The 13,758-nt window shown below is 42.8% G+C and overlaps 1 protein-coding gene across 1 annotated transcript in view; it reads right to left on the reverse strand.

The window, feature by feature from the left end:
* Nucleotides 1-1,403: 1,403 nt before the first annotated feature.
* The window catches only part of LOC132234471 (cyclin-Y-like protein 1), a 41,460-nt gene continuing 29,105 nt past the window's right edge, over nt 1,404-13,758 (reverse strand). The window contains exons 5-9 of the mRNA XM_059695459.1: nt 13,196-13,247; nt 10,635-10,754; nt 5,991-6,157; nt 2,846-3,011; nt 1,404-1,692 (exon numbers count right to left, since the gene is read on the reverse strand). Of these exons, the coding sequence (XP_059551442.1) occupies nt 1,582-1,692; nt 2,846-3,011; nt 5,991-6,157; nt 10,635-10,754; nt 13,196-13,247 (616 nt within the window). The 3' untranslated portion in view covers nt 1,404-1,581. The remainder of the gene's footprint in view (nt 1,693-2,845; nt 3,012-5,990; nt 6,158-10,634; nt 10,755-13,195; nt 13,248-13,758) is intronic.

Below are 13,758 nucleotides of genomic sequence, written 5' to 3' on the forward strand. Positions count from 1 at the left end.
CACTACATTTATCAGCGGTCTCACCAGTCTTTTCGAGGGCCTTATTAAGTTTATCGACGGCTTATAGACAGTTCTTTAAAGACCTTAAAAGTGTGGTTTTGAACTCTATATCCAGCAGTTTGCTTTCCTCCTATTCTGTCATTTGTGTCCTGTTTCTTTGTCTCGGCATTTTTTGTGCTTCGCTGTGTTGACAGAGTGCCTTTCTGTGCTAAGTGTCCCAATTACCTGAGGTGGACACTCTTGGTGCACCCCCTTGTGGGTTTTGTGCACAGTCTTGTTGTAATTAAGCCTTGATTGTTGTAGATATCACTGTGAGGAATTGACCTCCAGGCCAATTGGCTGTGAGAATCAGCTGTGTCTGCAGTGGGAGAACTTCTGTGCTGGAGACACCCCTCTGGGGGTAGACTTCCTTCGATGGGGCTTTGGTGCTCACTGAGTCTGCCCCCTGAGTGGGTCTTTTATGGTTCCACAGAGCTGCAAACTGCATGCTAGGATAGTTTTAAAATATGAGAAGTTATTGGCAATCATAGTGCTTCACACATCATTGTAATGTGTCCTGTACTTTTAAAACATCTGGAAACAAGTGTGCATTACCAGAAGCTAAAACTATACCCCACACAAGCCAGTGAAATTAATGCTTGTTCAGAATGCAATACTGACAATGGGGAAAATATCTCACAATTAAACATTTGGGATAAGATAAAATTTTTTCCAAAGAATACTAGTTTTTCTGTGACTGATTAAATAATTTTACTGTGCATCTACTACAAAAGTTGTCAAAAAGAGCAATTTAGAGAAAGGAGGCAAGCAATATATAAAGGTTAGCAGGCAGAATGGTGGGACATATAAAATCTGAGAAAAAGAAAATAGTTTGGAAAGAAGGGGAAAAAACCCTGGTAAAATAGATTGTTACCTGGAATAAAAATGTTAATGTATGTTCATCACCTTTGTTGACATCTAAGATAAATTCTCATATTTTCAGTTAACAAAACTTTTCAAATGTATACCACAATATAAAACAAATTTAAAATCTCGTTTTATTCATGTTCACTTTAAAAATGAGGCAAAGTAAATTGAAAAAGTACGAAACTATATTTTCAAAGGGGAATTCAGTGTAGTATGCCCACCTAAATTAGTTACTGAAGTAGCAAACTTAATGTATAATGAAGCCTTTTAATCTATCACTGTAGAACTTCCAGCACTGTCCACAGTATGTATGCAGTCTATACTAAGATACTAATAAAAAAAGTTACAATAAAAGATCTTACTATTTCCTTACTTTTTAATATAGAGACTGGCTTTAAGTACCTAATCATAAACTAAGCATAGGCTAAAAAAGATCCTGATCAGGTCAAAACCTTTCACTTATTCTTAAGAGGAAATACTAAACTTGCCAGAATAGGGAATCTTATATTTCAACAGTCCTTGTTTTGGTAGGTGAGAAACTCATTATGTCAATACCCCGGCCGCCGCCCCCGTCTCCCTTAAAAGGAAATAACTTAGCTGGGATTGGAGCAGGAGCGGTGATTCTTCTCCAGTCTGCAGATGAGGGGCTCATCATGTCACAGCCCTCATTCCTCCTTAAGATAAGATGGCATGGCCATGCTGCACATCAGTAAGGTTAGCACAGCTGCCAGATTTTTTTATGGCCACCCTGCACAGGTTTTTGTTTTCACAATATCTGGAAATGGCCTAGGGGGAGACATGAGACAGAGCACAGGTACATTCAAAATAAAGGAGTTGCAGCCTTCACAGGGAAAGCAGCACTGATAGCCACACGTTCCCACTTCTTTATATGGATTATAGTTATTGCCTCTTCGGAGAGCTAGCGTATACACTGCTTGGTCCTTGGGATCCTAGTTTATGTTCATCCAGGAAGTTAAGTAGTTTAGGGACTCTGATTAGATTGACAGAGCAAAGGGGAACTTAGGCTTTTTTAAAGTTTGGGTTTTTTCAATGATGTCAAAGGTGTGACAGTCTTCCTAACAACAGGGTCATCTGTTGTCTGTACACTTGGTTCCTTAAATATAATAAATATGCAGTTGGGAAAAGTCATTGTTTACTCAGTGATTTACATTCTACCCAATCTTCATTAGTTAGCATTTGCTCTAAGCAAATTTTAATGAGGCAGGCACGTGCTGTATTTTCCTGAAAGGTAGGAAAGGTCTAGTGACCGAAGCACCATAAAGGTACTATTTCACTTGCACATTAAGGTAGACGCACATCTTGTTCTAAAGGACTATTAGGTACCACAAAAACTGTCCATTTCAGTTGTAATTGTATTGTATACTCCCAGAATTCATAAGCCATAAATATTACTTTGTTGCACGTACTTTACAATTGCCATTAAAAACCCATATACTTTCTACACCCAGTGTTTGAAATACATATTCTACAATCTAAGTATCACTCTCTCAGGTTAGTTTTGTCTAACAAACTAAAGGTACTGAACTGTGACCTATACAGAAAAGACATGAATTTGCAAACTGAGTTAAGAGTGATAAGTAGAATATGGTTGTAGATATGATTAATGATACAATTGTAGGAAATGATTCATGTATGGTTATAAAATAGAATACAGTTTCAAAAAAAAACCATCAAAGCTTAAAATGGATTTAAATTATTCTGAATCGTGGTCACAGAAAAGATACTTTTTATAATGTGGAATTCTTATATACACCATAAAAATACTGCTAATATAATGTGAAAGAGTTAATAAGTCTTATTCAATGTGTTAGTTTAAAACAGCTTTTCATTTTCCTAGTCACTACACAATATGATTTATGCACAGATATTGGTTTTTGAGTCTGGCAGAAAACCCCACTTTGTGATTCCACAGCCTTACCTCTAGGTTCAGTGCTCTTTCTTTTTGAAGAGGAGTAAATGCAACAGGCAACAATCCATGGTCACTTGCTAAGGACCGAAGGTCAAAATAGTATTGGGCATAGACACTGGTGGAAACATAAAAATGAAACCGCAGTAGACATATGTATTGCCTTTCCAACTCATTTCTGGGGAAGAAGGAAAACACAAAACCACCACAGGGCCATTTTAGTCAACTTGGTTCTCTTCAAAATTGTCTTTCTAAGCTACTAGGTTGGCTCTGAGTTTAGTTTTGAAACAAATAAAGGCTACCCAGCTGGCTAATACACTAATGTTCAAACAGGCAAACAAGGTTCAACAATTTGTGGTCCCCTTTGAGTTTGGGACAAGGGGAAGGAGGTTATATCTCTTGTGCACAATTGCTGTTGGCTAGGGGCTCAATTATCAGAGTGCCATTAGTGCAGCTGTAGGTTTATTCTTCTTGCTCACTCACAGGGCTCCACTCTAGTGCTCAGATGAAAGGAATGACGTATGCTGTTTCTTAGCCCTGAAGAACTTGCAGACATTTTCACCAGGCTGATAGCAGGAAGGGGATTAGTAAAGTAGAGATGTGCCAACAAAAGGACTGGGCACATCACCACAGCAACAAATGGATCCATTCAGAGCCACCACTCTTATCTTTGAGGGGAAAACTCTTGGAAAATTATCAGACACCAAAGAAGAAATTGAGGAAGAGACAAATAAATGGAAGCATGTAAATGCTCATGGACAGGAAGCATTAACACCTTTAAAATGTCCATACCACCTCAAATCATCTCTTTCAACCAAATTCCTATCAAGACGCCAATGCCATCTTTTACAGAAGTAGAACAACTAATCCAAAGTTTTATATGGACCCACAAAAGACCCTGAGAGGAAAACAAAACAGGTTGGAGGTATCACACTACCTGATATCAAACTCCACTACAGGGTTATAGTCATCAATACAGCATGATACTAGCACAAAAACAAATATAGATCAATGGAACAAAATTGAAAGCCCAGAAGTAACCCCACACCTATATGTTTAATTACTGTTTGACAAAAGAGGAGACTTCATTCAACGGTATAAAGACAGTCTATTCAGTCAATGATGTTGGGTAAATTGAACAGATACATTCAAAAAATGAAGCTAGACCACTTCTTACACCATATACAAGAATAGACTCAAAATGGATTATTTACTTAAATGTAAGAGTCAAAACCATTGAACTCCTAGAAGAAAACATAGGCACTAAAATCTGGAATATTTCTCTTCATGTTTTGCTGATAGATTACCCTGAACAAGTGAAATAAAAGAAAAAATAAAGAAATGGGACTATCTCAAACTAATAGTTTTAGGATAGCAAAAGAAAACATCAACAAAATAAAAAGACAACACACTGATGGGAAAACATATTTGACAATGATATCTCTAATAAGGGGTTCAATATTCAAAATTTATAAAAAACATATATAACTCAACACCTTATAAAAACATGTACAGCTCAATACCAAAAATATGAACTATCTAATTAAAACATGGACAGAGGACCTGAAAAGACACTTATCCAAAGAGAGCATACAGATGGCTGATAGACATGAAAAGATGCTTAACATCACTGATCATCAGTGATATGCAAATTAAAACCGCAGTGAGATATCCTCACACCTGTCAGAATGGCTATCATCAACAAACAGCAAGTGCTGACAAGGATGTGGAGAAAAGGGAACCCTCGTGCACTTTTGGTGGCAAGGTATATTGGTGCAGGCACTGTGGAAAATAGTATGGAAGTTCCTCAAAAATTAAAAATTGAACTGCCTGTGACTCAGTGATTCCACCCCTGGTATACATATGAAGAAAACCAGGACACTAATTGAGAGAATACATGCACCCTATATTCACTGCAGGATTATTTATAATCCTTAAGCTGTAGAAGCAACTCAAGTGCTCATTGACTGATGAGTGGATAAAAAAGCAGTGGAATATTATTACTCATCCATAAAAAAGAATGAGATCCTGCCATTTGTGAGAGAATAGTTGGACCTAGAGAGTATAATGTTAGTGAAATAAGTCAGTCAGAGAAATACAAATAACATATGATTTCACTAAAAAGCAATATAAATGATCAAACAAAACAGAAGCAGACTAAGAGGTAAAGGGAACATTTGGATGGTTGCCAGAGGAGAAGAGGTTTGGGGGGGGGGCGGTGGCTGGGTGAAGAAGGTGAAGAAATTGAGAAGTACAGACTGGCAATTACAATGAAGTTATGGGGATATAAATTACACCATAGGAAAGAGAGTCAATAATACTGCAATAACTATGCATGGTGTCAGGTCAGTACTAAAAATACTGGGGAAAACACTTTGCAAAGCACATGATTTTCTAACCATTATGCTGTACACCCGAGACTCATATAAAATAACTAGAAGCCCTGTGCACAGATTTGTGTTCTTACACAATCCAGGACCCCTCGGGGGATGTCAGAGAGCCAGTTTTGGCCTAATCCCTGCAGGCCAGGCCGAGGGACCCCACCAGTGCACGAATCTGTGCACTGGGCCTCCAGTATGTATATAAGATCTTTGGTTAATCTCTTCCTGCCCTTCGCCCTCCCCCATTCTCTCTGAGATTCATCAGTCTGTTCCATATTCCCACGCCTATGGTTTTCACTCCTGCGTTAAGCGTCTGCCCCTGGTGGCCAGTGCACATCATAACTACTGGCTGGGCAGCCGGTCACTTAGGCTTTTATTTATATATAGATATTGAATGTAAAGTCTTATTGAAAATAAATGAAATTTTTAAAAGGGGGGAATAAAAGACCTGAACTGGTAGACAGCGTTAAGAAAGCCATGAAGGTATTAACATTACTGTTGTTTTTGGATGTGAGTTTCTACAAAGTTTGCTACCAGAGAAATATACCAAATCATCACACAGATTATTACAATAATAACACATGAAGACATACTAATTAATGAGGAGTATGAAATGTCAAAGCAAATATGGATAGAAAAATGTATGTAATTTTATGCCTAGTTCAGTCCTCTGCACAATGTAACCTTTCAAAATATTTCTTATTTTGTAAACTTTATGGGGGCAAATAAGGTATTCGAAAATGGTTAGAAACTTCATCAAAATCTTGCAAACTCACAAGTCCTTGATTGTAATGCCCTTTAGCAATGGGAAGAAGTGAAAAGTCCACATAATCTGATCGTGCAGATACTTGTATGTCAGAATAATCGCTCCCAAAACAATGCGTTTCCAGTTAGATGGGCAAATGTCGATTTCAGCATAAGATAAAAGTCTTTCTATGTAAACCTGCAAAGTAGAACACTGGTTTTTGATTCTAGTTCAGTTTAAGTTCTGTGATAAGAACTTTCAGGAATGATAGATTTCATCAGTTTTTGCCATGCCTTTTATTCTTAGCTTCTAGAGCAGCCGTGGGCAAACTACGGCCCGTGGGCCGGATCCGGCCCTTTTGAAATGAATAAAACTAAAAAAAGAAAAGACCGTACCCTTTTATGTAATGACGTTTACTTTGAATTTACATTAGTTCACACAAACACTCCATCCATGCTTTTGTTCTGGCCCTCCGGTCCAGTTTAAGAACCCATTGTGGCCCTCGAGTCAAAAAGTTTGCCCACCCATGTTCTAGAGAGACTGTTTGGCCAGTCAAAGCCAGAGGCCAAGAAACAGTTGCAAATCAGACACTTCTACTGCCTACTTTCCCATGTGAATTTCCAGCCTGCTCACCATAGACTCGCTGGTTCCACTCTTGGCCCCAGTCAGGACTCATGCGGGAGGCAATCAATAGATGTCTCTCTCTCATACTGATGATTCTCTCTTTCTCCTCTCCTCCCCTTTCTTTTCTACTTTCTCTGAAAATCAATGGATAAAATATCCTCTGGTGAGGATTAAAAAAAAATTTTTTAAAGACAGCCCCCCAGTGGCTGCTGTGTGGTGCAGCAGCACAGGCAGTGCAAACAGGTGTGTCTGAGGCAGGTCTCTACAACTGTCAGGTATTCCTGGACTTAGTGCCTTTGTAAGAAACACACACGCACCCCAAGGATAGTCATTTCATATCCCCTAAGCCTCACATCTCCATCATAATTCTGTGAAATCCATCTCTGTCTTACACAACCTGAAGCTTGGTCAGTTCTGTTGGTTTCAGGTGGTAGCAGAGCTGCAGGTCTCTATCTCCCTGGTTCTCCTCTAAACCTGCCAGATAGCTGGTGAGATCTCATGATTTCTACACATGTATTACATGTCTATTCTACAAAGAACTGGGTGAAGTTAACCTCTAAGCAAAGATTATAGAGGCAAGCTGTGATTTGCTGTTTCGTCAAAGGGTTCTTTGAAGAAGAGTATGTTTACTGTCCGAGGTTGTCACATTGACAGCTCACATTCACCAAAGGTGTTAACACCCAACTGTATTTTGGAAAGCAAAAGGTTATTGAACATTATGTGTTATTAGTGAAAGTTTGCACCAATCTTCCAAAGCTAAATGTTCCCAGATATCCTATGAATGAACCTCCTTACAAGGTTCAACTGTCAACTTTCTGGGAATAATTAATTAGAGACATATACAACATTGGAAATCACTCAACTTTCCTTCATCTCTTCTGCAGATCTAGAATGTGCCATTACTCATTCATTTATACCACTTGCCTTCCTGTGTCAGTAGAATTGAGATTTCTCTTCTCACTGAAACTCTTCTAGCAGTGAAGTCAATCCCATCCCACTTCTGAAGAACACCTCCCACAATTACCTCTTCTTGAACACTTTCCTGGGCCAGAGATTCTCCCCAATATGAATGTATTTATGTGACACCCATCCCACCCCCCACAATCCCTAGACTGCTCCTCTCTGTTTGCTTACAGTGAATGCCCTGAAGCTGCTTCTCATCTCCCACTCTCTCCTTCACCCACTGCAGTCTGCCCCTGGCACTGTCACTCGACTGAAACTACTACTGCTAAGGTCATCGGTGCGTTTGCACATACAAACCAGAGCTCTTCACCCCAGCTCCCCACTCCCCACGCATTCCCTAATGTCATGTGGGGCACTGCCATTTGCCTAGGTGCTTGGCCAAAGACGTCCAATTGAGTTGACCTGCTGCAATCTGTTAGCAACTCTTCTTATCTCTGCCTGTCACTGACAGTGAGACTGCTTCCTAGTCTATTTGTCACTTCTCACCCATGTCACTGTTATTGCCCCTGAATTCTCAGCCTCCACTCTGTCTCCCAGCTACAGTCATTTTCCCCAAAGCAGCCAGGATAGCTTTTGTAATCAAGAGCACTTCCCCACCCTGCTCAACTCTGCCAAAGGGTTTCCACCAAACAAATCAAAATGTCACTTCCTCCCATGGCCTGCAAGCTGCAAGGCCCAATCAGGTAGCCCTTGCCCTTCTAGGTCCTCATGCCCTACATTCTTTCCCTCATTCCACACTCTGACCACACTGGCCATACCTCACTCTTACTCAAATACCAAGTATAAGTTCCCGTCTCAGAGGCTGGCACTTGTTCCCTCTGCACATAACGCCAGAGCTCCTCATCTTCCTCAGTTCAGTCAGGCAAGGGTCAGATGTCATCTCTTACAGAGGCTCTTCTTGATCACCTCTCTAAAGTAGCAAGCCCCTCTCAGCATGATATCACGTCACCCTGCTGTACCTTCGTGATATTTACTACTACCTGAGATATTCACCTTTTAACAACACTCAGTTAAAGAAATATTTATATCTTCCTCACTAGGACAGAAGCTCCATAAAAGCAAACACTTTATTCAACCATGTCTCTCCTCTATCCTCTGCACTTAGATCTGTAAGGACTCAGCTCTGAAAGAGAAATTATCAGGCATAGCTTAGGGTGCTATCAAAAACAGGGGGAAACAAGAAAATAAAAGGAAGATAAGTGAGGTTCCAGAAAGAGAGTGAGGTCAAAGTGCTCAATGCTGCCAAGAAGTTGCTCCTTCCATAAATATCCACTAAATACCTGCTCTTGTTATTCTTCTATTTCCATGCACTTTTTATTCACACGTTTTCTCGGTACTGGAATAGCTAATACTAATTCCCTGCCAGTAGCTCAGATTCATGCTCTAATTCCACATATTCAAACGCGTGGCCTGGTGCATCAAATTCGTGCATGGAGTGGGGTGTTCCCTCAGCCCAACCTACACCCTCTCCAATCGGGAACCCCTTGGGGGATGTCCAACTGCCAGATTAGGCCCAATCCCATGGGCCTAAACTGGCAGTCGGACATCTCTCTCACAATCTGGAACTGCTGGCTCCTAACTGCTCACCTGCCTACCTGCCTGATTGCCCCTAACTGCCTCTGCCTGCCTGCCTGATCTCTCCCCCAACTGCCCTCCTCTGCTGGCCAATTTGGTTCTGACTAGTCTCTTTCTATGCCAATCAGCATCAAAAGCTCTGCTTCCTAGGCAGCCATTGGCTCCTCACACTTCACCCAGATTTGGTTCTGACTGGTCAGTTTCTATGCCAGTCAGAGTCTCTGAGCCTATCAACAGAGCCTGATCAGAAGGGCGGCACTGATCAGCAGCTCTGGTGGAGGCCTGGAGAGAAATGGAGGGGCTGCTGCTGGCCTGGCTTGGAGAGAAAGAGAGAGGCAAGTGTTGATCAACAGCTGCCACACAGGCTATGGATCAGACCCTGCTTCTCTCTTCAGGCTTCTCTCTTCTGGGCCTGGTTTGCAGTCCCCTCAGCAGTCTGTGCTGGGTCATCGTGCCTGCAGCTGCAGCATTCAGTACTGGGTCGCCATGGCAACCCAGTGCTGACTGCAGGACTGACTTCCGGTTGGCTGAACCTCCGGTTGTGACGGACCCAGGGTTTTTATATCGTAGGATGATCTCTAGAGATGCCCCTCTGTCTCACAGGTGCATCATCTTAATGTGTTTGAAAAGGAATCCCCCTCTTCTACCCCAGATACTCTCCTTGCTGAGTTCCCTAGCTCTTCAGGTGGGAGCACCACTCCCGCCTTTGATCAGCTATGCTCAGCACTCCAGATGGCTGGCAGCTCCATGGAAAGGACTGTGTCTGGTCCAGTGCCCACTGAGGGGTCTCTATTCAGAAGCACAGGCTGCCTCTCCAAAATTCTGACTGAACACTGAAGGAGGAGGCACTGCACTAAGTACTCTTCCCTCGGACCAAGCAGGAGACTTTCCCCTTTAGGATTGTCCGAGGGAGGAGTGATACAATCCCCATTCCTTCTCACTAGAATGGACCACTCATTCCAAATGACACACTCTTTCCACAGGAATCCTGGGTGAATGACACACAGGCCCTTACACAGCTGTAGCTGAGCAGACAACCAGCAAAGCCCTTTCAGGTCCTACTGGCACTAGAATCCTGGAAACATCACAGGCAGGCACAAGAGGACAGCAAGGACGGATGAACACCCATCATCCAAGGAACAGAGAACTTAGGGCTCTAGTTCTCCGTCAGGACACACATTACAACTGCGCGGGGAATGCAGCCTGCGACTCACCTTAGACCTACACTGAACCTGCAACTGCCTGGGGTCCAGAAGGTTCTGTTATTGCCCCCATCCTGCCCCATCAGCACACCTTGTATGCGTGCATTTTGTGCATTGGTGTGCCTATGTCTCCTGAGGTCTGGAGGGAGAAATTGGAAACCTCTCCCTCCTGCTGCCTTTGAGAGCAATCGCTTTGTGGTGAGAAAAGGAAGGACATTTTAAATCACAGTGATTATTAAGCTCAAATGTGTGAACTTTACATCCTTTGATAGGTTTCCCTTAATAAAGTTCTGAAAGAAGAACTATCTTACCAATGTTGTTATGGCATATCCTCCTGTTGCCTTATAGGCAATGAAAAAAGGTCGAATAAATCTGTAAATTGATTCGGGATCAGGATTATGATGAAAGAATTCCTCAGGAACCTTTTCTTCCTGAAAGAAAGTACCCATTGAAGAAAAATATTAAGAACTTTTGTAACAACCATGTTCCACTTGTGCCCATGTGCCGCTTAAAATAATTTTGATCGGGTGACATGTCTTTTAGCCTTTTAAATATAAATAATGGGACCTTAAAAAACAGTGACTGAATATGGACACTCATTAAAGATAAATACAGGCACAACCTCAGAATATTTATATATTCCTTTCCACCTTCCCCTACAATATTCTGTCTAAATGTGAACTATTTTTAGGCTCCAAAGACTTGTTGGTCGTCATGTCATACTTCTCTGCAATCAACTTTGAGAATGTAACCATCGGGCTCTAAGGCTGTGCTGTGCGTACAGTGCTCACCAGCCACATATTGTTATAGAGCATATCTGAAGAAATTTGAAAATTTTTGTCATTCTAATTAATCCAATATTTAAATAGCGGTTTAATTTTATTCTAGAGATTCTGACATATCTAATAAGGTTTATGTACAAATATTCATATTGCTTGATGCTCTTGAAAATTTTCTTTTAAAAATATACATTTTTTGTTTTTCAGGCATGTTGACCCACTGTAGCTCACTAATTATACAAAGCTGAAACTCAGTTCTTACTGACATATCCTATAGAATAAAAAGGTAATAAGCAAATAGACCGAATGGCGGAACAATTGGTCGCTATGATGCGCACTGACCACCAAGGGGCAGAGCCTCAACACAGGAGCTGCCCTCTCGTGGTCAGTGTGCTCCCACAGGGGGAATGCTGCTCAGCCAGAAGCCAGGCTGATGGCTGGCGAGCACAGTGGCTGTGGCAGGAGCCTCTCCAGCCTCCACGGCAGTGCTAAGGATGTAAGCCATCAGTCAGACATCCCCTAAGGGCTCCTAGACTGCAAAATGGCACAGACTGGGCTGAGGGATCTCCCACCCCCAGCACATGAATGTTGCGCACCGGGCCTCTAGTTTCTTATATAACACTAGAGGCTCAGTGCACAAAATCCATGCAAGGGTGGGTGGCCCTCAGCCTGTGCACTCTCACAATCTGGCACCCCTTGGGTAGGGTTCCTAGGCTTGACTGGTGATCAGGGCCTATTGGGGCTTTCCTTCCCCTGCCTAATGGCAGCTGGCCATGCCCCCGCTGCTGCCACTGCTTGCCATTGGTGTGGCCCTGCCAACCCTTACCCCATCACTGGTCATCTCCCTCTGCGGGCGACAGGCATGGGGTGCGATCATTGGCTGGCCTGGGATTTCCCTCTGCGGGGTGATCACTGGCTGGCCCTGAACACCCACCACCACATTGTTAGCCAGTGGGCTGGGCCTCCCTCTGTGGGTTGATTGATTGCGGGGGGCCCCCAGATCAATCACCCTGCAGAGGGTGGCCCTGCCCACACACGAAAGTGCTGTCTGTAGGGGTAGCCTGGGTCTTCCTCTTTAGGACAATTAGTTGTGGGGCTCTGCCCACACAGCTGGGGCTCTACAAACGGTCACCGCACAGAGGATGGCCTGGGCCTCCCTCATTAGGGCGATCACAGAGTGCCCTCGCCCCCCGATCGATCGCCCCGCCAGCCAGAGGTATGGGTCTCCCTCTTTGGGGCCTTGACCTCCCTCTGTAGGGCAATCGTGGGGCGATGGCAGGGCCCCCTGACCAATCACATTGCACCCACCTTGGCAGGCCTGGCGCCAGTGTGTGTCATAGCATGGTCATCCGAAGTTCATCTGGAAGGTCGTTCTGCTGTTCTGTTTTTTGGTTGATTTGCATATTACACTTTTATTATTATAAACTAGAGGCCTGGTGCACGGATTTGTGCACAGGTGGGGTCCCTCGGCCTGGCCTACGGGGATCAGGCCAAAACCAGCTCTCCAACATCCCTCGAGGGCTCCCGGACTGAGAAAGGGTGCAGGTCAGGCTGAGGCACCTCTCACCCCAGTATACGAATGTTGTGCACTGGGCCTCTAGTTTCTTATATAACACTAGAGGTCTGATGCACAGATTTGTGCACAGATGGGGTCCCCTGGTCTGGCCTGCAGGGATCAGGCTGAAACCGCTCTCTGACATCCCCCAAAGGGTCCCGGATTGCAAGAGGGCAGTTCTCGGGTTACACACCCCAGAATCGGCTCCCTCCTCTCTGGTTCCGGGTGCATCACCTGAGAACCACAGCTCCCAAGTCACAGCAGCTCAGTAGCTTCTGCATTGAGTGACTGACCCCTGATGGTCAGTGCGCGCCATAGCTACCAGTTAGACAGTCGCTTATGCTTTTATATATATAGATTCCTTTTGTAAAATAATTAGATACAACATGGGGTGGAGAAGAAAACTTAAAGGAAGGTAATGTTAACTCCAAGCTGGAGAAAGTAATTTTTTACTAGTGATTTCTTTTGAAGCAAATCAGCATGGAATAAATGCAACTGTCTTAGAGAAAAAGACAACCTCAATACAACTGGCACTTACTGTGACAGGATGGAGTCTCTCATCAAAAATGTCCTTGGATCTATTTGTATTTCTAGAAAATAAGAACGTCATTGAAAAAAAACTAATCCAGGAATTGTCATGTTAGTTTCACATCTGCTGGGAGTAGAGAGGGGTGGAGGGAGCTTAACCTTCAACAAAAAAAGTCCTTCTACAAATTCTTCTCTTAGATCCTGTAGGAATTTTCTGACCTCTTTTTACTCAGCACATCAAATTCTGTGAAAGTTTTTCTACAATGACCTGCCAGAGCTGCCTTTATAAGCATTGACCCTCCCTAATAGGCAATGCTAGGCAACCAAATCGATGGCCAGTCCTCTAACCTCTCACTGGCAGACACAGGAACATTTTACAAAGCAGTAGTAGTGGGCAATTCTTCATGTGAGAATGAGATTCCCGTGTTTTTTTTTCACTGTTTTTTTTCTTTTACTAGTTTCCTATATTATATTCTTATTATATATTTCTTCTTCATTCTTTACAAATAATCGGAGTTTAAAATTTGCCTTTGTATTTTAAAAGTAACCACTCTATTGATTTGAGGGGGGGAA

The sequence above is a fragment of the Myotis daubentonii genome, chromosome 1, assembly GCF_963259705.1.
Source record: "Myotis daubentonii chromosome 1, mMyoDau2.1, whole genome shotgun sequence".
NCBI lineage: Eukaryota > Metazoa > Chordata > Mammalia > Chiroptera > Vespertilionidae > Myotis > Myotis daubentonii.